This window comes from Budorcas taxicolor, chromosome 17 (assembly GCF_023091745.1).
Source record: "Budorcas taxicolor isolate Tak-1 chromosome 17, Takin1.1, whole genome shotgun sequence".
NCBI lineage: Eukaryota > Metazoa > Chordata > Mammalia > Artiodactyla > Bovidae > Budorcas > Budorcas taxicolor.
Window position 1 is genome coordinate 12104203 of NC_068926.1, and position 24907 is coordinate 12129109.

At 39.4% G+C, this 24907-nt stretch overlaps 1 protein-coding gene and 1 non-coding gene across 2 annotated transcripts in view; one reads left to right on the forward strand and one right to left on the reverse strand.

Moving 5' to 3' along the window:
* TTC29 (tetratricopeptide repeat domain 29) overlaps nt 1–24578 on the forward strand; it is a 258377-nt gene extending 233799 nt beyond the window's left edge. Inside the window, exons 10-11 of the mRNA XM_052654935.1 lie at nt 23945–24014; nt 24548–24578. Of these exons, the coding sequence (XP_052510895.1) occupies nt 23945–24014; nt 24548–24578 (101 nt within the window). The remainder of the gene's footprint in view (nt 1–23944; nt 24015–24547) is intronic.
* Nucleotides 8277–8404, reverse strand: LOC128062706 (U6atac minor spliceosomal RNA). The gene has a single exon (XR_008200856.1). It is a non-coding gene; the product is annotated as a U6atac minor spliceosomal RNA (small nuclear RNA).
* Nucleotides 24579–24907: the final 329 nt, after the last annotated feature.

Here is a 24907-nt window from a genome sequence, read left to right on the forward strand (position 1 = left end):
TTAATATGTCAAAATTAATAGTCTTCTAACTTCTGCTTAAATGTAGAAAGCTAGAAAAAATATCATTCTCATCCTTACAGCAACAACAGAACTACAATATCTGCAAAATAAATTTTTCTTGAGCTCATAAGAGACCTGAGATCACAGGGTAACCAACTGAACTCTACGACCAGAAGAGGAAAACTAGCAATGTGCCTTCATAAAAATAAAGCAGTACTACATGACAACATACCACGAACGAGCTGTTTTTTTTTTTTTTTAAGTTTTTAAATGAACCTGGGGAAAAAAATCTGTAAATATCACAAAGATTTCATCTCTTTTATAAAAAGAGATCATAAATCAGTAAGCCAAAGACCAATAACCCCATTTTTTAACAACAGCAACAACAAAAAGGATATGGAGAGTTTACTGAAAACTGAATTTTAAAATTGTGTAAAATTTTAAAAAGTGAAAAAATGCTAATCTTTACTCATGATAAGAAAAATGTGAATGAAAAGTATAAGAAGAAATTTTTAGCTTTCAAATTGGCAAGTTTGATAATGCAATATGTTTGGTGAGCATGTGATGGTACAGTTATATCCCATGTATTACTGGTAAAAGACTAAATACAACCTCCAGGGAGAGTGGTCTGGCAGTTATAGAAATTTAAAGTGCACACAGCTTTGACCCATAATTCTGTGTTTACTCAACACATTCATTCATTCATTTGCTTGTTCATTCTTTCACCTATTTACTAAGCATCTCTATGTGCTAAGCATTGTCTGAGGCACTGGAGATACAGCAGCAAATAAAACATAGTCTCCATTCTCATCCAACTTATTCACTAGAGGGGAATCTAGAGCTGCAAACATAAGCACATAACATGACATAATACATCATGATGTAACATGCAGTAAAATATGATATATGTATCCCACTGTGTATGGACAGAGAGTGATGGAATCGGACAATTCTACTTTAGATAGAATGGCTAAAGAAGACCTTTCAGAAGAGGTAACATTTCGGGAGAGACCTTATTAAAGTAAGGGAGTGAACTTAAGTGTCTGTTGGTGGGGAGAAGGGTGAGGGACAATCCAGACTGAAGGAAGAACAAAGGCAAAAGCCTTACAAATGCCTAAGTATTGATTCACAGTATTGTAACTATAAAAGGTTGCAAACAATTTAAATGTTCAACAAGACATTTAGTGGCTGGTTAAATTATGGTGTATCCATAGGTGAAACACTCTTACACTATTAGCAATGAATGAAGCAACTCCATATGTACTAAAAAATAGTAGTCAAGAGAATGAGAAGACTAGCCGTAGACTGGGAGAAAATCTTTGCAAAAGACACTTCTGATAAAGAACCTTATTCACAATATACAAAGAACTCTTAAAACTCAACAGTAAGAAAAGAAACTACCTAGTTTTAAAAAAAGCCAGAGATCTGGAGATACACGTCACCAAATATCATAAAATATTTGTGTCTCTTTGTCTGACTTAATTCACCTAGTATGGACAATCTCTAGGTCATTCGTATGGCTACAAGTAGCATTATTTTGTTCTTTTTAATGGTTGAGTAATATTCCATTGTGTATATATACACCAGATCTTTATCTATTCCTTCATGAATAGACATTTACATTTGCATGTTTTGGCTGTTGTAAATAGTGCTGCAGTGAACATTGGAGTGCGTATATCTTTTCAAATTATGGTTTTCTCTGGCTATATGCCCAGGAGTGGGATTGTTGGGCCATGTAGTTTTATTTTTGGTTTCTTGAGGAACCTCCATACTGTCCTCCATAGTGGCTGTACCAATTTACATTTACATACCCACAGTAGAGGAGGGTCCCCTTCTCTCCACATCCTCTCCAGCATTATGTCATCTGTTAAATAAGAAAACAGATCAGCATGAGTGACAGAGAACTGAGATAACAGGCAAGGTTGTGTCAGAGAAGTGTTTTAGATAGGTGGTTTAGATGTAAAGCTACAAGGGACGCTACTCAAATTGTTATGTAACTCACTTGACATTCCCAGCACATATGATAAAAGTGCTGCAAGATGCAGGAACAGATTCACACACTTTTAAACTGCGTGAAGTATTTGGTTTTTTACCCCCAGTTTCTTAAATAAAAATTGCAATGAATATATATATATATGTATACATATATATACTTTGTATCTATACTATACATGTTTTAATATATTTATATTATATTCACTTATATAAAATCCCATGGATGGAGGAGCCTGGTAGGCTGCAGTCCATGGGGTCTTGAAGAGTCAGACACAACTGAGCAACTTCACTTTCACTTTTCACTTTTATGCATTGGAGAAGGAAATGGCAACTCACTCCAGTGTTCTTGCCTGGAGAATCCCAGGGACGGGGGAGCCTGGTGGGCTGCCGTCTATGGGGTCGCAGAGAGTCGGACATGACTGACACGACGCAGCAGCAGCAGCAGCAGCAGCACTTATATATCCCTATTATTTATATATCAAATATTCATATAATTATGTATTGTATATATACTTGTAAATTTGATGTGGCCTTTTTAAACATTTGATATAGTCCTATAACTGAAAATCTTATTTTATATTTTTCTTCAACTTAATTTATTCTTAATGGGATTAAGCATAAAAAATAAACCTTTTCAAGTAATTTTTGTCATCTGAGTATGTATTGTCATCATTTTTAATAGTTTCCCATTCATTAAAACATAATTTATGTATTGTCTTTCCACATATAAATTGTCAGTTATGAAACACGGTACTTTTTCTTTCCCCCAGCCACATTGCAAGAGAGCCAAAGAAGGTGAACTTCAAAGGAGGAGGTTATTTGTGTAGTAAGGAAAAGCAGTCTTCCGATTCTGCTGTCTTCCTCTTTTCTCTCCTCTATGCCTAATACAATTACATAACCGAAATGCACAAAAGTGACTCCATATCCTCTTTGCTCTTTAAAACAACAGAATCCATAAAAATTAAGATACTTTGTGTAGCTTAAACCTTCTTTCATTAAAGTGAAAGCGTTAGTCACTCAGTCGTGTCTGACTGTTTATGATCCCATGGACTGTAGCCTCTGTCCACAGAATTCTACAGGCAAGAATACTGGAGTGGGTTGCCATTCCCTTCTTCAGGGGATCCTCCTGACCCAGGGATCAAACCTGGTCTCCTGTATTGCAAGCAGGTTCTTTACTGTCTGAGCCACCAGGGAAAATAAACAAATTTTGAATAAGTGGGCTTTTTACTTATATACAAAACAGAAATGAACCCACAGACATAGAAAACAAACTTATGGTTACCAGAGGGGAAGGGGGAAAGGATACGTTAGGCTGTTGGGATTAACATATACACACTACCATATATAAAATGGATAACCAACCAGAACCTAATGTATAGCATAGGGAACCATACTCAATATTTTGCAATAACCTACAAGGGAAAATAACCTGGGGGAAATGTATGTATGTATAACTGAACACAACATTGTAAATCAACCATACTTCAATTAAAAAATGAGTATAATGCTCGCCTCCAGAAAATAAGTAGTTCTTTCAAATTTAACTGTTTTAAATTAGTTTTAGCAACTATGCATAAAGATCCCTTTTCTTCTCTGAAGCACTTCAGATATGTTAACTAAGAATTTAGACTTTTTCTGCTTTTCTAGAAAGATGACAAAATAATATATTTAAGAAGAAAGCAAGTTCTTTAAAACTGAGTACTTCTTATGTATTCATTAAAGAGTTATCTATAGATCTTGCTGGGGAACTTTTTTCTAAATTAGCTGGCTTTTCAGACCAATAGTTTTGTCTTTTGTGCTCTCACCTGAACTTTTAAGGGCAGACATAGGTCATTTATTCTGTTTTTCAATAGATATTTATTGGTCATCTACTTTGTGCCAAGCAATACTTTATTATATCACAATTTTTTGGTATAAGCAGAGTTGAGAATTTTTTAAAGTATATCTGATTTACAATGCTGTGTTACTTTCTGCTGTATAGCAAAGTGATTCGGTTATACATATATATTCTTTTTATATTCTTTTCCATTATGCTTTATCACAGGATATTGAATATAGTTCCCTGTGCTATACAGTGAACCTTGTTTATCCATTCTGTATCTGATAGCTCACATCTGCTAATCCCCAAATCCCAATCCATGCCTCCCCACTCCACCTCAGCAACCACAAGTCTGTGCTCTGTGTCTGTGAGTCTGTCTCTGTTTGGTAGGTACGTTCACTTGTGTCATATTTTAGATTCCACATATAAGTATGTCATATGATATTTGTCTTTCTCTAACTTATTTCACTCAGTATGACACTGTCGGGGTCCATCCACATTACTGCAGATGGCATTAATTCTTTTTATGGCTGAGTAAGATTCCACTGTATATATGTATTGCATCTTCTTTATCCATTCCTCTGTCAATGATATGTTGCATTTTTTTAAAAAAATTATCGAAGTTTAGTTTGATTTACAATGTTTTGTTAGTTTCATGTGTAGAGCAAAGTGTACTCGTATAAATATATATAATCCACTCTTTTTTAGATTCTTTCCCATATAGGTTATTACAGAGTATTGAGTAGAGTTACCCATGCTATACAGTAGGTCCTCATAAGTTATTTATTTTATATGTAGTCGTGTGTATATGTCAATCCCAAACTTCCAGTTATCACTTGTCACATTTTTAAAATGAAATCATAAGCTACAAGCTGTGTTCATTCAGGAAACATGAAGTATATACTCAGAATGTGGTCCACTGGAGAAGGGAATGGCAAACCACTTCAGTATTCTTGCCTTGAGAACCCCATGAACAGTATGAAAAGGCAAAATGATAGGATACTGAAAGAGGAACTCCCCAGGTCGGGAGGTGCCCAATATGCTACTGAAGATCAGTGGAGAAATAACTCCAGAAAGAATGAAGGGATAGAGCCAAAGCAAGAACAATACCCAGTTGTGGATGTGACTGGTGATAGAAGCAAGAACCGATGCTGTAAAGAGCGATATTACATAGGAATCTGGAATGTTAGGTCCATGAATCAAGGCAAATTGGAAGTGGTCAAACAGGAGATGACAAGAGTGAAAGTTGACACTCTAAGGATCAGTGAACTAAAATGGACTGGAATGGGTGAATTTAACTCAGATGACCATTATATCTACTACTGTGGGCAGGAATTCCTTAGAAGAAATGGAGTAGCCATCATGGTCAACAAAAGAGTCCAAAATGCAGTACTTGGATGCAGTCTCAAAAATGACAGAATGATCTCTGTTTCCAAGGCAAGCCATTCAATATCACGGTAATCCAAGTCTATGCCCCAACCAGTAACACTGAAGAAGCTGAAGCTGAATGGTTCTATGAAGACCTACAAGACCTTTTAGAACTAACACCTAAAAAAGATGTCCTTTTCATTATAGGGGACTAGAATGCAAAAGTAGGAAGTCAAGGAATACCTGGGGTAACAGGCAAATTTGGCCTTGGAATACGGAATGAAGGAGGGCAAAGGCTAATAGACTTTTGCCAAGAGAACGCACTGGTCATAGCAAACACCCTCTTCCAACAACACAAGAGAAGACTCTGAACATGGACATCACCAGATGGTCAACACTGAAATCAGACTGATTATATTCTTTGCAGCCAAAGATGGAGAAGCTCTATACAGTCAGCAAAAACAAGACTGGAAGCTCACTGTGGCTCAGATCATGAACTCCTTATTGCCAAAATCAGACTTAAATTGAAGAAAGTAGGGAAAACCACTAGATCATTCAGGTATGACCTAAATCAAATCCCTTATGATTATACAGTGGAAGTGAGAAATAGATTTAAGGGACTATCTGATAGACAGAGTGCCTGATGAACTATGGACAGATGTTCGTGACATTGTACAGGAGACAGGGATCAAGACCATCCCCATGGAAAAGAAATGCAAAAAAGCAAAATGGCTGTCTTATGGGGAGGCCTTACAAATAGCTGTGAAAAGAAGAGAAGCGAAAAGCAAAGGAGAAAAGGAAAGATATAAGCATCTGAATGCAGAGTTCCAAAGAATAGCAAGGAGAGATAAGAAAGCCTTCCTCAGCAATCAATGCAAAGAAATAGAGGAAAACAACAGAATGGGAAAGACTAGAGATCTCTTCAAGAAAATGAGAGATATCAAGGGAACATTTCATGCAAAGATGGGCTCAGGAAAGGACAGAAATGGTGTGGACCTAACAGAAGCAGAAGATATTAAGAAGAGGTGGCAAGAAAAGATCTTCATGACCAAGATAATTACAATGGTGTGATCACTCACCTAGAGCCAGACATCCTGGAATGTGAAGTCACGTGGGCCTTAGAAAGCATCACTACGAACAAAGCTAGTAGAGGTGATGGAATTCCAGTGGAGCTATTTCAAATCCTGGAAGATGATGCTGTGAAAGTGCTGCACTCAATATGCCAGCAAATTTGGAAAACTCAGCAGTGGCCACAGGACTGGAAAAAGTCAGTTTTCATTCCAATCCCAAAGAAAGGCAATGCCAAAGAATGCTCAGACTACCACACAATTGCACTCACCTCACACGCTAGTAAAGTAATGCTCAAAATTCTCCAAGCCAGGCTTCAGCAATACATGAACCGTGAACTTCCAGATGTTCAAGCTGGTTTTAGAAAAGGCAGAGGAACCAGAGATCAAATTGCCAACATCCACTGGATCATGGAAAAAGCAAGAGAGTTCCAGAAAAACATTTCTGCTTTTTGACTATGCCAAAGCCTTTGACTGTGTGGATCACAATAAACTGTGGAAAATCCTGAGAGAGATGGGAACACCAGACCACCTGACCTGCCTCTTGAGAAACCTATATGCAGGTCAGGAAGCAACAGTTAGAACTGGACATGGAACAACAGACTGGTTCCAAATAGGAAAGAGTACATTAAGGCTGTATATTGTCACCCTGCTTATTTAACTTCTATGCAGAGTACATCATGAGAAACGCTGGGCTGGAAGAAAGCACAGCTGGAATTAAGATTGCTGGGAGAAATATCAATAACCTCAGATACGCAGATGACACCATCCTTATGGCAGAAAGTGAAGAGGAACTAAAAAGCTTCTTGATGAAAGTGAAAGTAGAGAGTGAAGAAGTTGGCTTAAAGTTCAACATTCAGAAAACTAAGATCATGGTATCTGGTCCCATCACTTCGTGGGAAATAGATGGGGAAACAGTGTCAGACTTTATTTTTCTGGGCTCCAAAATCACTGCAGATGGTGATTGCAGCCATGAAATTAAAAGACACTTACTCCTTGGAAGAAAAGTTATGACCAACCTAGACAACATATTCAAAAGCAGAAACATTACTTTGCCGACTAAGGTCCGTCTAGTCAAGGCTATGGTTTTTCCAGTCGTCATGTATGGATGTGAAAGTTGGACTGTGAAGAAAGCTGAGCGCTGAAGAATTGATGCTTTTAAACTGTGGTGTTGGAGAGTCTGTTGGACTGCAAGGAGATCCAGCCAGTCCATTCTAAAGGAGATCAGTCCTGGATGTTCTTTGGAAGGACTGATGCTAAAGCTGAAACTCCAGTACTTTGGCCACCTCATGTGAAGAGTTGACTCACTGGAAAAGACTGATGCTGGGAGGGATTGAGGGCAGGAGGAGAAGGGGACAACAGGGGATGAGATGGCTGGATGGCATCACCGACTCAATGGACGTGAGTCTGGTTGAACTCTGAGAGTTGGTGATGGACAGGGAGGCCTGGCGTGCTGCAATTCATGGGATCGCAAAGAGTCGGACATGACTGAGTGACTGAACTGAACTGAACTGAACTGAACTGAAGATACCATGCAAGGTACAGGGATGAATATATTACATTTCAGAAGAGAAAAGCCTATAATCCGAAGATTACAAAAAATTGTGATTACATACTTATATTCAAACCACAAAAATTTTTTCAAAAATGACTTATGTTTGAGTCAAAATACACATGCAGGTGTGTAATGTACACACATTAAGGATACAAACTCTTAACACGAGATTCTTTGCTCCTCAAGTATTTGACCCACCAGTCAACCTATCAAAGATTCTGAGTCTGACCATGGGAAGCCCAACAGGCTTATGTTCCCTGATACAAGCACTTAAATGCATTTATATGTATTCTTTTAATGTGTTAGTATTTTTTTTTCCCAGACCCTCTGCTCCCTCATAGTTGTTTGTTGCTTAGTCATTCAGTCTTGACCAGCTCTTTGCAACTCCTTGGACTGTAGCCTGCCAGTCTCCTCTGTCCATGATATTCTCCAGGGAAGAATACTGGAGTGGGTTGCCATTTCCTCCTCTGGGGCATCTTCCTGACCCAGGGATTGAACCCACGTCTCCTGTGTTGGCAGTCATATGTGTGTTGGCAGGCCTGAGGACCTCTTCCATCCTTGTCCAGGGAAGTGCTAACCTTCTCTCCTTTCATATAGCGCTATTAATTGCTTTAACAAATTGTACATAAGACTCTCACTTCTTCTCTGAAGACCAGGTACTAGTACAGAAAATCATGCTGAGTCCTCCACTACAACCCTCTCCCCAGCCATGGACTCCTGAATCCATCTCACCTGAATGCTGCTACCAACTGTACCCCAGCATCTGTCACTCCCAAATGTATATTTTTCACTCAGGTGGTACTCAGTGAATATCTGTTGAATGAATGACAACTGAAAAGGGATTACCAGTGGACAGACACAGTGTGTGTTCAACATAAGCTCTACCCACTATTGGAAAAGCCCTGTTCAAAATTTGTGTCACTTGAACAGTAAAGTAGCATTAATCTTCTCACTCATTTTTATACAAGGGGAATTTAAAATATGCTTCATCAAAAGTGTTCACTGAGCAATTGGATTGCTATTTGGGTTCTACAAAACACCTGTGGTTTTAGACCCAGAGGTGGTCTAAGCAGCATTTCAGAAGCCTTTGCGTACACTTTTTATTTCTCATTGTCCTCACCTTCTCTGAAAAGAATGGCTGACAACCTTTCCTTGTGATATCTGAGCTTTTAAGAATGTTGTTTTATCTATTTTTTATGACCAACCTTACACTTGTTAAGTGTACATGAAGACCCTGTGATAGGGTGCTCCGTGAATTAACAAGATTGGCTGGACAAAAGAAAAGAAATCATTTAGAAACAAATATTCACATTAAATACCTTGGATAGGTAGGCCTTCTGGGGATTTCTCTCTAATGCAACAAAAGCACACCATTTCTGTTTTCAGAAATAGTTTCTCTCAGATCCAGAGCTTGTCTAAAGCCATATTACATAAGTAAGGGCTTTGTTTGTACATTGGCATTTTACATCTTACAATCTTACTAAATCCTTTTCTGATCAATCTGATATTGAACAGATCTATATTGATTTCTTGTACACTTGTTTATGGTATTTGTTTTGCTATATCTAGGATTAAAAGCCAAATTAACAAGTGTAATCAATTTTCTTAGTGATAAAGAAAAGTCCTCTAGTACTCTTAGACACATTTATCTAGGGATTAAAAAAAAAAAACTTAAGTGAAGATGTTGTAATAAATGGATCGATTTATTCAATCACTGGGCGGAAGAACATTAGCTCTGGGAAAGGGCTTTCCTCTAAGAGCTTTAGTTACCGAGTTTCTCTTGTGTTGCACCAAATGATTTGCATTTTTAGAGAAATTTCATGTCTGCAGTGAGTTCCAGTGAAAACATGAATAAATTGCTTTTCTTTCTCTCTTTTTCTGACTTTATGAAGCTGAATCCATTAGGGGCTGAGTCAAAGTATAATGAAATAAAGGCAGCAACACACCCGATGGAAACCCTGGCTTAACTTCCTCATTGCCCAAGCCATTGTCCTGTTAGTGGTCTTCAGGGAGATCCCTGGGGCATGTTGCAAATTTTTTAAACCACTACTTTAGAAACCATCTCTAGAAGACGAGAAAATAGGCAAACAACAATTAGGAACTTGACAGCCTTTCCACAGCAGTTCTTCTCAAGGTCAAATAAATCTTCCTCTCTGAGCCTAACACAATACGGCTACCTAAGAGGCTCTCCTGTTACTCACCTTCCTCCTTTCGAATTCACTGGAGTGAGGGTGAATATGGCCTTCCCAGTTGGTGCTAGTGGTAAAGAACGTGCCTGCCAATGCAGGAGATGCGGGTTCTATTCCTGGGTCGGGAAGATCCCATGGAGGGAGGCATAGCAACCCACTCCAGTATTCTTGCTTGGAGAACCCCATGGACAGAGGAGCCTGGCGAGCTACAGTCCATGGAGTCACAAAGAGTCAGACACAACTGAAGCAATTTAACATGCATCAAATAGAATATGAAAAAGAATATATATCTATGTATTATGTGTGTACAACTGAATTACCTTGTTGCACAACAGAAACTAACACACCCATTGTTCATCATCTACTGTTCAATAAAATGCAATATCTGACAATAATTAGGATACGATTTTTTAATTTATAAAATTTGAAAGGTTCTATCATATCTCTTCATACAAAATACACTCTCAATCCACGGAAACGAATTTCATTTTTACTCATGATCTGAATGTTGCAGCTGAACAAAAGGCAACCTGGTCTCCTTCCTCCTCTTACCAAATGGGCTGTTTTGCTCCAATGTTAAATAGTAGATATAAGAAAGAAGAAATCTATACAAAACAGCGAATGTCAAACTTTAGTGAGCAAGCAGATGACCTTGGTATCCTTTTAAATTGCAGATTCTGATTTACTAGATTTAGAGTGGGAGATTTACAGGGTTTGGGAGGGAGAAAGGGGGTGGTTTCATAGAAAACATTAATCTGATTTTGGTTTATTCCATCTTGACTAGAAAATAATGCAGAATCTGTAATGTGGCATTCACTGGAGAAATTTTTTAAATGGTATGAAGACATCACCACTGTATTTATTTATCTTAAGAAAGTGTCAGGGCAGATTGATAGATGTGAATCAGATACTCTCATTAAAAGTTTAGATATCTTGAAAAAGAAATGCAGGATAATACTGTGTCAATGCAATCAATTCAATTCTTCATCCGGTTTGGCTCCATTCTGTATTTAAGATAATGATGCTTAAGGGGGAAAAAAAGCTATAATTTTGAGTTTGAATATACTTCTGATCCTTGTATAAATTTTAATAGACTTCAAATATTAATGGAAGCCTTTGAAAGCGGAACTGCTAATACCAGAACTTGTAATGGTATGACCTAAATCAAATCCCTGACGATTATACAGTGGAAGTGAGAAATAGATTCAAGGGATTAGATCTGATAGACAGAGTGCCTGATGAACTATGGATGGAGGTTCATGACATTGTACAGGAGACAGGGATCAAGACCATCCCCAAGAAAAAGAAATGGAAAAAGAAAATGGCTGTCTGAGGAGGCCTTAAAATAGCTGAGAAAAGAAAAGAAGTGAAAAGGAAAGATATACCCATTTGAATGCAGAGTTCCAAAGAATAGCAAGGAGAGATAGCCTTCCTTGGTGATCAGTGCAAAGAAATAGAGGAACACAATAGAATGGGAAAGACTAGAGATCTTTTCAAGAAAATGAGAGATATCAAGGGAACATTTCATGCAAAGATGAGCTCAAGAAAGGACAGAAATGGTATGGACCTAACAGAAACAGAAGATATTAAGAATAGGTGGCAAGAATACACAGAAGCACTATACAAAAAATATCTTCATGACCCAGATAATCACTCACCTAGAGCCAGACATCCTGGAATGCAAAGTCAAGTGGGCCTTAGGAAGCATCACTATGAACAAAGCTAGTAGAGGTGATGGAATTGTAGTTGAGCTATTTCAAATCCTGGAAGATGATGCTGTGAAAGCGCTGCACTCAGTATGCCAGCAAATTTGGAAAACTCAGCAGTGGCCACAGGACTGGAAAAGGTCAGTTTTCATTCCAGTCCCAAAGAAAGGCAATGCTAAAGAATGTTCAAACTACCACACAATTGAACTCATCTCACGAGCTAGTAAAGTAATGCTCAAAATTCTCCAAGCCAGGCTTCAGCAATACATGAACCGTGAACTTACAGATGTTCAAGCTGGTTTTAGAAAAGGCAGAGGAACCAGAGATCAAATTGCCAACATCCGCTGTATCATCAAAAAAGGAAGAGAGTTCCAGATAAACATCTATTTCTGCTTTATTGACTATGCCAAAGCCTTTAACTGTGTGGATCACAATAAACTGTGGAAAATCCTGAGAGAGATGGGAATACCAGACCACCTGACCTGCCTCTTGAGAAACCTGTATGCAGGTCAGGAAGCAACAGTTAGAACTGGACATGGAACAACAGACTGGTTCCAAATAGGAAAAGGAGTATGTCAAGGCTGTATATTGTCACCCTGCTTATTTAACTTATATGCAGAGTACATCATGAGAAATGCTGGGCTGGAAGAAGCCCAAGCTGGAATCAAGATTGCTGGGAGAAATATCAATAACCTCAGATATGCAGATGACACCATCCTTATGGCAGAAAGTGAAGAAGAACTAAAATGCCTCTTGATGAAAGTGAAACTGGAGAGTGAAAAAGTTGGCCTAAAGCTCAACATTCAGAAAACTAAGATCATGGCATCCAGTCCCATCACTTCATGACAAATAGATGGAGAAACAGTGACAGACTTTATTTTGGGGGGTCTCCAAAATCACTGCAATGGTGACTCCAGCCATGAAATTAAAAGACTCTTGCTCCTTGGAAGAAAAGTTATGACCAACCTAGTGTTAGTGTTAGTCGCTTATTTGTGCCCAACTCTTTGCGACCCCATGGACTGCAGCCCACCAGGCTCCTCTGTCCATGAGATTTTCTGGGCAAGGATACTGGAGTGGGTTGCCATTAAAAGCAGAGACATTACTTTGCCAACAAAGGTCCATTTAGTCAAGGCTATGGTTTTTCCAGTAGTCATGTATGGTTGTGAGAGTTGGACTATAAAGAAAGCTGAGCACCGAAGACTTGATGCTTTTGAACTGTGGTGTTGGAGAAGATTCTTGAGAGTCCCGTGGACTGCAAGGAGATCCAAGCAGTCCATCCTAAAGGAAATCAGTCCTGTATATTCATTGGAAGGACTGATGTTGACGCTGAAACTCCAGTACTTTGGCCACCTGATGTGAAGAACTGACTTATTTGAAAAGACCCTGATGCTGGGAAAGATTGAAGGCAGGAGGAGAAGGGGATGACAGAGTATGAGATGGCTGGATGGCATCACTGACTCAATGGGCATGAGTTTGAGTGAACTCTGGGAGTTGGTGATGAACAGGGAGGCCTGACGGACGTGCTGCAGTCCATGGGGTCGTAAAGAGTCGGACACAACTGAGGGACTGAACTGAGCTGAACTGAGAACCTGCAATATAAAAGACTACAGGTCAGTTTAAGAGCATCTACCAAGTCTACCCAAACTTAAAAGATGTGTCCTGGTTTAAAATCTGTTATATCTTGACGTTACACTCATCAGATATAGAATAACCACATCATGATTTCTGCCTCAAAACACCAATGGAACGGATTACCATGTTTGTTAACAAAAAGTAGGAAAGTATTACCAAGAAAATGTTGATGGTTTTGTTTTGTTTTGGTCAAGGGTGGGGATTGTTTGGTTGGTTTTCATTGTTGTTTTTGGTTTGTTTGTGTGGTAAAGTGGGATTAACTCTGTAATCTCAGGCTTTTGTTCACAGAATTGGTATAGACTATAAAATGAGAAGTTCCATGAATGACAAACCAGTATTACCGAAAACGGGGGTAGGGGTGAAAAAAGAGAAAAGGGAAAGAAAATCAAGAGAAAAAAGAAGCATCAAATCATATGCTACCATCAAGGATGTTGACACTTAAACCATACTTCACATGGCCAAACTGGTGACATTTGCACTTTGTGATTATTATATGCAATTTCTTTCTCTCTCACACACAAAATCCATTCTCACACTTTGCTGTGTATCCCAGGAGACTGACTTCAGACTGCATCTCACAACTTCATTGCCTTCTGTCTTCCTAGTTTGGATTTATCCAAAGGAGTCATCAGCCAGGGAATAGAGGTTATGTGGTAAAAAGGTCAAGAGTTTTGCACTTACCCCTGACTTCAGCTCTGTCCTGACATCTGTGACACCACAGCCGCTTCTAGGCTCGGTTGGGTGAGCCCTGTTCTAAACTTTCATCCCTCACTCCCGAGTCCAATAACTCCCTCCTCTTCCTCTTTACTCTTGGCCTGGGGAAGATAATGGTGTAGCATCCTTCCACTGCCAGTCCCTGAGTGCCTCAGCATCCTTTGTTGTTCAAGTTCTGCTCTTATCTCTCTCTCTCTTCTTTTTAATTCATTTTAATTGGAGGATAATTACAGTATTGTGATTGTTTTTGCCATATATCAACATGAATCGGCCATAGGCATACATATGTCCCCTCCCTCCTGAACCCCCCTCCCGCCTCCCTCCACCCCCAGCCCTCCAAGTTGTCACAAAGCGCTGGCTTTGGGTGCCCTGTGTGGTATAACCAACTTCCCCTGGATATTTTACATGTGGTAATGTGTATGTTTCAATGCTATTCTCTCAAAGCATCCCACCCTCTCCTTCCACTGAGACCAAAAGTCTGTTCTTTGTGTCTCCTTTGCTGCCCTGCACACAGGATCATTGGTACCACCTTTCTAGATTCCATATATATGTGTTAATATGTGATATTTGTCTTTCTTGTTCTGACTTACTTCAGAACTCTGTATAATAGGTTCTAAGTTCATCCACCTCATTAGAACTGACTCAAATACGTTTCTTTTTACAGCTGAGTAATATTCCCCTGTGTATATATACCACAACTTCCTTATCCATTCATCTGCCGATGGACATCTAGGTTGCTTCCATGTCCTATCTGTTGTAAACAGTGCTTCAGTGAACGCTGGGGTACCTGTGTATTTTTCAATTCTGGTCTCCTCAGAGTATATGCCCAGTAGTGGAATTTCTGGGTTGTATAGTAGTTTTATTTCTAGTTTTTTTAAGGAATCTCCATACTGTTCTCCCAGAGAAGGAAATGGCCACCCACTCCAGTATTCTTGCCTGGAGAATCCCGGGGACAGAGGAGCCTGGTGGGCTGCCATCTATGGGGTCACACAGAGTCGGACACGACTGACGCAGCTTAGCAGCAGCAGCAGCAGCATACTGTTCGCCAGAGTGGTTGCATCAGTTTGCATTCCCACCACCAGTATAAGAGGGTTCCGTTTTCTCCACGCTCTCTTCAGCATTTAATGCCCTTGTCTCTTAACGGCCCCTGCATTAATGTCTCTTCAGAATCCCAGTTGAATGTGCCATCTGCTTCCTCCTGACCGATACCCACTCGTCCTCCGTTGTGAGTATCGAGTGAGGTGGCTAAAGGCGAGTGAGTACAAGGAATATGAGGAAGCTTCCCCTTGCTGAAGAGTTCAGTCGATGAGAGAACAGTGCTAATTAGGCCATAATGGTGTCTGGCTGCACTCCAGGCTCACAGGCTGTATCTCTGACCAGCCATTTTACACACCATCAGTTACAAGGAGGACCATGCCCAAAAGGACATGTCTGTGCCAACCCATCACCACTCCTGGGAATAATAATTCAGAGATGAGCCATTCAGTTGAGATAGCTTCAAAATCATCTTGGTTCCCAAAGGAAAGCTTTTGTAATGTGATTCTAGTGAAAATTTTATATAGGTTATTTTAAATAATAAAACCACCCCTGTCAATATCTTTGTCCAAGATCTAATTTCATTTTGTTACTTAATCTGTAGCTCATTCCTAATGACATAGGTTAAAAGTCAAGTTTATTAAAATATGCCTTATATTGGCAATTGGACTCAGGATTATAAGTGTATATATATATTCAACTCGCTTCTTTAAAATTTTTCTACTGTTGTGATTAACTGAATGAAATGATATAATGCTGTCTAGAGGATAAGCAGTTAAATTTTAATTTGTTTATTTAAAGTGATTTTCTGATTATCAAGTGTGAATGACAAATTTCAGTGTATATACTCTGTTCTCAGTAGAGTTACCTTTTAAAACCACATTGTAATAGGCCATTGTAGATGTACTACTGTATCAATGCTGATATACTGGGCTTACTTCCATGGTGTTAATTCTATATGCTGTGAATACATGGGGCAGGGGTAGTGACTTCTCATTTTTTGGAAATCGGTTTCTGAGACTCTACTCTCAGCATGAAAAAGAGCTATTTCTACTAAAATTGAATCTATGTCTTTAAGTAAATTGTGCTGCAATGCAAAAGTAAAATATAAGCTCCTCGTTAACAATGTCATAATGCTACAGTCACCCAGAAGATACGAGCAGTTTTCATACATGGTATTTATTCTTAATCATTTTCATAAAACACAATCTGAATTTTATTTTTAACAAAACCCTTTGAGACATTTTGATAAGGTCAACAGAAAGCACAGTCTTTTAACAGGAGGTGATCAACTTTTTGACAATAGCAGGACCAGCAGACCTAATGGAGTAATAGCCTGCAGGGTCCAGCTAAATATAATATACGAACGTAATCAACCTCTATGATGACTATTCAGAAGTAATCCCTTTAGCTTTGAACTGCAACACATATTTCAACAAGGCAAAAACCTTATGAAGAAATTCTCTGCAGACCACACTGATACAATACAGCCTTCATATCCTGCTCGATGTGTTTGCTGCTTATAGTGAGTTTTAAATTTAAGATAATGACTGCTGTATATTCATGTGAGCATACAACAATACTTTTGATTTGTTGTGGAAAGGTTGAATCCATTACCAGGGGTCTAGTCTATAAACTCTGACACAACCTTTACATATGAGTTATTATTTACCCTTTTCTGTTAAGACCATTAAGATGTTTTGCATGACAAAATGATAAAATTTCATTCACCTTTTCAGCCACAGAACTACCAGGTAACATCTTTTCCCTTTCAATTTATACTCACTTACAGATAGCATTTTTAAAATCTCATTTGTGTATCATACTGTATTATATGAAAATTATATGCCATTGTCTTTGTGTAAAGGAATGGGATTGTAGGTTTATTGCAATTCAGCATCGTTGACTTATTCTATTGCTCTTTGGTACAAGGTTAAGCTAAAAGCTGGTGAAATCAGATCCTTTTCTTGCTCACTTATGGGAATCTATGCTTTGAGAGTCTTTGGCTCAGATGGTAAAGAATCTGCGTACGACTCAGGAGACCCAGGTTTGATTCCTGGGTGGGGTGGATCCTATGGAGAAGGGAATGGCAACCCACTCCAGTATTCTCACCTGGAGAATTCCAGGGACAGAGGAGCCTGGCAGGCTACAATCCATGGGGTCTCAAAGAGTTGGACACAACTAACGCTTTCACTTTCACTGTTATTAACAAGGAGATACTTGTTTCTATTGAAATGGTAAGCGGTGTAAGCAAATGCCACACTCTCAAGTTTGCATTGTTTCTGGTCTCCCTTGCTGGAGTGATATGGGTCCTAATCTTCCAGCTTTCTTGAAGACCTATAGGTCAAACATCTCAGATCAGACCTTAAGTCAGACCTACAGCAGGAAAACTAGGTTGGGAATTAAATTGAGTGCTTTTACAAGATGGAACCAAGAGTCAACCGTCCCATGATTCTCACCTTATTGCAAGTGAACAGAAACCTCCAAACACCTGGATGATAACTTCATATCTTCCTTTATGTAAGTTAACCTTTGTTAAGGTTTCCTATGACAGTGGAAAAAAAGATGTCCCTTTCAACATAGGGGACTGGAATGCAAAAGTAGGAAGTCAAGAGATACCTGAAGTAACAGACAAGTTTGGTCTTGGAGTACAGAATGAAACAGGGCAAAAGTTAACAGAATTTTGCCAATAGAACACACTGATCATAGCAAACACCCTCTTCCTACAATACAAGAAACGACTCTACACATGGGCATCACCAGATGGTCAACAATGAAATCAGATTGATTATATTCTTTGCAGCCAAAGATGGGAAAGCTCTATACAGTCAACAAAAACAAGACCAGGAGCTGACTGTGGTTCAGATCATGAACTCCTTAAATTGAAGAAAGTGGGGGAAACCACTAGACTATTCAGGTATGACCTAAATTAAATCCCTTATGATTATCCAGTGGAAATGACAAATAGATTCAAGAGATTAGATCTGATAGAGTGCCTGAAGAACTATGGATGGAGGTTCATTATACAGGAAGCCATGATCAAAACCATCCCAAGAAAAATAAATGCAAAGAGGCAAAATGGTTGTCTGAGAAGGCCTTAAAAATAGCTGAGAAAAGAAAATAAGAAAAGGCAAAGGAGAAAAGGAAACATATGTCCATCTGAATGCAGAGTTCCAAAGAATAGCAAGCAGAGATTAAAAAAAAAAATCCTTCCTAAGTGAACAATGCAAAGAGATAGAGGAAAACAACAGAATGGGGAAGACTAGAGATCTCTTCAAGAAAATTAGAGATACCAAGGGAACATTCCATGCAAAAATGGGAACAATAAAGGACAGAAATGGTATGCACCTAATAGAAGCAGAGGATATTAAGAAGAGGTGGCAAGAATACACAGAAGAACGATACAAAAAAGACCTTAGTGACCCAGATAATCACGATGATGTGATCCCTCACCTAGAGCCAAACATCCTGGAGTACAAAGTCAAATGGGCCTTAGAAAGCATCACTACGAACAAAGCTAGTGGAGGTGATGGAATTTCAGTTGAGCTATTTCAAATCCTGAAAGATAATGCTGTGAAAGTGCTGCACTCAATATGCCAGCAAATTTGGAAAACTCAGCAGTGGCCACAGGACTGGCAAAGGTCAGTTTTCATTCCAATCCCAAAGAAAGGCAATGCCAAAGAATGTTCGAACTACCACACAATTGCACTCATCTCACACATTAGCTCAAAATTTTTCAAGCTAGGCTTCAACAGTACGTGAACTGTGAACTTCCAGATGTTCAAGCTGGATTTAGAAAAGGCAGAGGAACCAGAGATCAAATTGCCAACATCTGTTGGGCCTTGGAAAAAAAACAAAAGAATTCCAGAAAAACATCTACTTCTGCTTAATGGACTATGCTAAAGCCTTTGACTGTGTGGATCACAGCAAACTGTAGAAAATTCTAAAAGAGATGGGAATACCAGACCACTTGACCTGCCTCCTGAGAAACCTGTATGCAGGTCAAGTGGCAACAGTTAGAACTGGTCATGGAACAACAGACTGGTTTCAAATTGGGAAAGGAGTACATCAAGGCTGTACATTGTCACCCTACTTGTTTAACTTATATGCAGAGTACATCATGCAAAATGCTGGGCTGGATGAAGTGCATGCTGGAATCAAGATTGCCAGGAGAAATATCAATAACCTCAGATATGCAGATGACACCATCCTAATGCCAAAAAGTGAAGAGGAACTAAAGAGCCTCTTGATAAAAGTGAAAGAGGAGAGTGAAAAAGCTGGCTTAAAACTCAGCATTCAAAAAATGATGATCATGGCATCTGGTCCCATCACTTTATGGCAAACAGATGGGGAAACCATGGAAACAGTGACAGACTTATTTTTTTGGGCTCCAAAATCTCTGCAGATGGTGACTGCAGCCATGAAATTAAAAGATGCTTGCTCCTTGGAAGAAAAGTTATGACCAACCTAGGCAGTGTAACCAACCAAAACAGAGACATTACTTTGCCAGCAAAGGTCTGGATAGTCAAAGCTATGGTTTTTCCAGTAGTCATGTGTGGATGTGAGTGCTGGATCGTAAAGAAGGCTGAGCACTAAAGAGTTGATGCTTTCGAGCTGTGATGTTGGAAAAGACTCTTGAGAGTCCATTGGACTACAAGGAGATCAAGCCAGTCAATCCTCAAGGAAATCAATCCTGAATATTTATTGGAAGGACTGATGCTTAAGCTGAAGCTCCAATACTTTGGCCACCTGATGCGAAGAGCTGAGTTATTAGCAAAGACCCTGGAACTGCAAAAGACTGAAGGCAGGAGGAAAAGGGGATGACAGGACAAGATGGTTGGATGGCATCACCAACTCAATGGACATGAGTTTGAGCAAGCTCCAAGAGATGGTGAAGGACCGGGAAGCCTGGTGTGGTGCAGTCCCTAGGGTCAGAAAGAGTCGCACATGACTGAGTGACTGAAGAACACACAGCGAGTGTGAATGTCTTTTATTTAAACCAGAAACTGTGACCCAAGTTGAGTAAAAGAAAAGCTGTGCATACAGTTATTCTTCTCAGAGAATCTACTTGGAAATATTTCACAATAAAAATCACCTTGGCTCAACACCTGGGAAATGAATGTTAAACAATTATTTGAGACCAGCCAGGTATAATTTCAAAGTTGGAAAGTCCAGGAACAATTTCTCCAGTTTAAGAAATATTGTTACTGCTACTGCTGCTGCTATTGCTTCAGTCGTGTCCGACTCTGTGCAACCCCAGAGACAGCAGCCCACCAGGCTCCCCTGTCCCTGGGATTCTCCAGGCAAGAACACTGGAGTGGGTTGCCATTGCCTTCTCCAATGCATGAAAGTGAAAAGTGAAAGTGAAGTTGCTCAGTCGTGTCCGACTCCTAGCCACTCCATGTGGACTGCAGCCTACCAGGCTCCTCTGTCCATGGGATTTTCCAGGCAAGAGTACTGGAATGGGGTGCAAGAAATATTGTTACACCCTGCCAAACCAAAGGGAATGCTGGATTGAAGACATTAGATAGTATAAAACAGGCATTAGGATGTCTGGATGGTTCTCTATATTGTGATGCATTGAAAATATTCAACTGAGAAGCCCAAGGTAGTTCTTTACTTCAAAGAGTGATGAAATATATTAGTTAAAGTAAAGGCTAAGCTTCTATTACAAAGAGTCCCAAAGGTACAGTAGCTCAAGTATAGGCAAGTTTGTTTCTTCCCTAATCCTGAAGTGAGCTGTCTACATTTACAAGGTAGTCCCACAGGCATTCAGAAGGTCCTGACCTTCTGTCTTATTGCTCCACCATCCTCCAGGGCAGGGTTTCTCAATATTGCACTATTAAAATTTTGAGGTGAATAATTTTTTTGTTGGGGAGAATGGAATGTCTGTCATGAGCATTGTCAGATATTTAGCAGCATCCTTGGTCTCTACCCACTAGATGCCAATTGCACTTCCACCTACCAGTTTTAACAACAAAAATATCTGCAGATGTTTCCCAGTCTTCCCTGTGGAGAAAAATCATCCAGTTGAGAACCACTGACTTGGATGTCATTATCATCTGCATGGTTGGAACCAAATCATAATTTTCCATGTTCAAGATTGAGGAAATGGAAAGTTTAAGGAGAAATGAATGCCCATTGCCTAATGCTCAGACCCAGAAGCAGTGTATTTCATTCTGTCCACACTCATTGATGAGAACTTATTCATGTGTCTTCAACCAAATCTGTACATGCTGATGGGGAAGGTTTAGTGGAGTACAAAAAAACTGATAAGTGAAAGACAAAAGGAATTACTGGAGCCATGTCTTGTGTATTCAAGAGAAAATGAGATCTAGTAAAGAAGTAGCGGGGTTGGCCTTAGATAGGAGCATGGGGGCATGAAACATACAGGACAGAATTAAGAGAATAACTCTTGACACAGAGCTTGTAGAAGCTTTTTCCTACTATGTTTTATTTCCTCTATGAAAATGGAAAATAAATCATCAGATGAGGATTATGATGCATATGGAGAGTTGTAGGTTTTGGAAAATGGAAAAAAAAAAAGAGTAAATAAGTCATCTAGGAAAGTGGAAGAATGAATGGACTTAGGAATGTTAATAGGATGGCCTGAACATATTAATGACATGACATGCATGCAGGCTCAGTCTTGTCCAACTCTTTGGGACCTGTAGCCTACCAGGCTCCTTTGTCCATGGAATTCTCCGAGCAGGCATACTGGACTGAGTTGCCGTTTTCTACTCCCAGGGATCTCCCCAATCCAGCGATTGAGCCTGCATATCATGCGTCTCCTGTATTGGCAGGCAGATTCTTTACCACTATGCCACCTGGGAAGCCGTGAAGGGTTCCCTCTATTGTCTGTGACCATGAATTTAAAGTGAGACCCACTTGTATGTTTTTCCAGCTGAGTCTTATGCTTCAGGACAGGAATAGGCAGCATGTTGGATTTACCTAGGGTTATAGTTTTGTCAAGTGAGTACAACAAAGTGAGAAGAGGGTAAGGAAGTCAGCGCTTATGCAAGAGGGTGAATGACCATGGAATTTAAATGGTTCAAAGAAGGGAAAGAGGAAATCAAAACAGAGAGGAACAATGAAAAGATGATAGAACTGGAAATCCCAGTAGGGTTGAAGAACTGCTGGTGGTGGGGTAATAGAGGAGTGATCTAGAAAGGATGAAAGCTGGTAGTCAGCTAGTTGAATGCAGGTAACTGAGGGGGCCTGCAGTTATTGGTAGTGGCGAAGTTTGAGAATGAGCATGGGAGCTGGTGGCTGCAGTAAGGTAAAGACACAGCCTAAAAGAACAGAGCTCAAAGAATTGAGATCCAGGGCAAAAGAGTCTTCTGCATGAACATTTAAATTGCTACATTAAGAAAGTAGTCAGAAAGTGACAATAAGCCAATGATCCAATGGACTGAGAATACTGCAGCTGCAGGGAGATCACAACAGTAGTTGAGTATGTAACCGACGACGTGAGTTTCAGGAAGAGAAGAAGGGAAGGCAGGTGCCCTGAAAGAGAATAATAGGGAGGAGGACACCTGCCCTTCTCCACGTCCAATAGTAAGAGGACCAAGGAAAAGAAAAAGTAAAAGGGTTTCTGGGCTGGCAGTATCCTCAGAGGACAGCCAGGTTTCTGTCAGAGCAAGACAGGAAAAGAAACTTCAGAAAATAAAGTGAGAATACAGTGGAAATATTTCAGGAGCTGTGGTGAGAGATAGGGACCAAATATGAAATGTGCCAAACCTTATGAAAAGTAGAATGCAGGAAATGAAGGGGCACGTGGACACCTGTCATCAGCAAGGATAAAGAGCATCTTGTTAGATACATCCCAGTGCCTTCAAGTCAAAAGTGGAAGGGCAGATAAGAAGGTTAAGTAACAACCTAGTGTATCAATTCATGTCTAAGTTTCCTAAATCTTATTTATTTGGATGCTTTATATCGGTCTCTAAATTAATTGTCCTTCTCAGTTTTTGTTTAACGAGTCATCTGATCCCCAAACAGTGGCTATTCCGGTTGCTGTTTCATATATCACAAGAATTCTGTGGGTTAGGAACTCCAGTATGGCTTGGCTGGACATCAGTTGAGGTTACCTAGTGATGATACTCAACTGACAGATGGGTGGATTTGCTAACTGACTGGAACTTTGGTGGGATGGTTAGAAGGTCATCTGGGACTGTCAACTGGAGCATCTATACATGGCCTTGCAGGACGGCAATTTCAGGGTGGTAGGATTTCTTATATGGCAACTGGCTTCCTCCAAAGCAAGCATCTTAAGAGAACTGAATGGAAGCAGCATAGCTTTTTCTGATTTAGCTTCAGAAGTCATGCAGTCACTTCCTCCACATGCTATTGATTACAAAAGAGTCCAAAGCCTAGCTCAGTTTCAGCAGGAGGGAAATTGGATTCTACCTTTTGAAGGGGAAATGGCAAGGTCATACTTCTAAGGAACATGCAGAGTGGGAGATATCATTGTGGCCATCTTTGACCAATATTCTCTGTAACACAAGTGATACATAACAGCTGTGTTTATATAACATTACATTACACACAGGTGATACGGGTAAGAGTTGTTGTATTATGTTAATCCCTCAGTGTGTCCAGTTCTTTGTGACCCCCATGGATTGTAGCCCGCCAAGCTCCTCTGTCCAAGGGATTCTCCAAGCAAGAATACTGGAGTGGGTTGCCATTCTCTTTTCCAGGAGATCTTTGTAACCCAGAGATCAAACCTGGGTCTCCTGCATTGCAGGCAGTTTCTTTACTGTCTGAGACACCAGATACCCCGAAAAGGGATTTCCAGGTTCAAACTCGTAAGAACTGTAAACTGTATTTGAGATAAAACATTAAATGTATACATCTTTTTTCTTTAGGAGAGTTTAGAAGATCCACAATGGAGAGTTTATATCACACCTCAGAGTTTTCAGAAGAGGAATCCAGTGGGTATGATAAATCAAGTTAAACTTTCTATTAAGTATCCACATTATACAAGATACTAAGTATTAATACAATGTAACTCTCCAAACACACAGAAAAAGTAACTTCATCTAACACTTGATAAGTCATAGATAATACTAAAACACCATTTTAAAAAATCACAAATGTACTTTACATAAGGTTAAGTACTTTTAATCTTTTCAGCTAAGTCTAAAAATTACAGAATACAAAACGCAGTCAATCCTTGAACAACATGGAGGTTGGAGTGCTAACCCTCCTCCACACAGTGGAAAGTATCCATATACCCTATAGTCAGCCCTTCATATATTTGTTTCCTCCATATCCTCAGCTCTGCATCTACAGAGTCAACCAGCCACCAATTGTATAGTACTGCAGTGTTTACTGTTGAAAAAGTCTGCATATAAGTGGACTCCCAAAGTTCAAACTCAGGTTGTTCAAGGTCAGTTGTAATGTGACAAGTGTGTGTGTGTGTGTTTTTAACTTTCTAGCCCAATATAAAATTTCATAATTTATTTTAGATTTTCAGGTAATCAAAAAAATGACACTTAAACCAGCTTTTGATCCAGCAACAAAGGAAGAAGAAATGTACCACCTCAGTCTTCAATACCTGTTACAGGAGTATGTTACAAATAATACAGAAAGAGTTATAATAAAGATAGGGTTACAACAAAACTATGACTATGTTTTCATTGGAATTTGTATTACAATTTACTACCAATTTAGCCTAAAACATTTAAATTCTTGAAAAATGAATTTATCTCAAATGCTTAGGAATCCCAGTAATTATCCGTAAGCTAAACTGTAAAATTTTCCTCTTATCCATTATTCTACAAGAAATAGTGCTGCTTTAGAATTGAAATTTGGTTGTGTCTAATGAG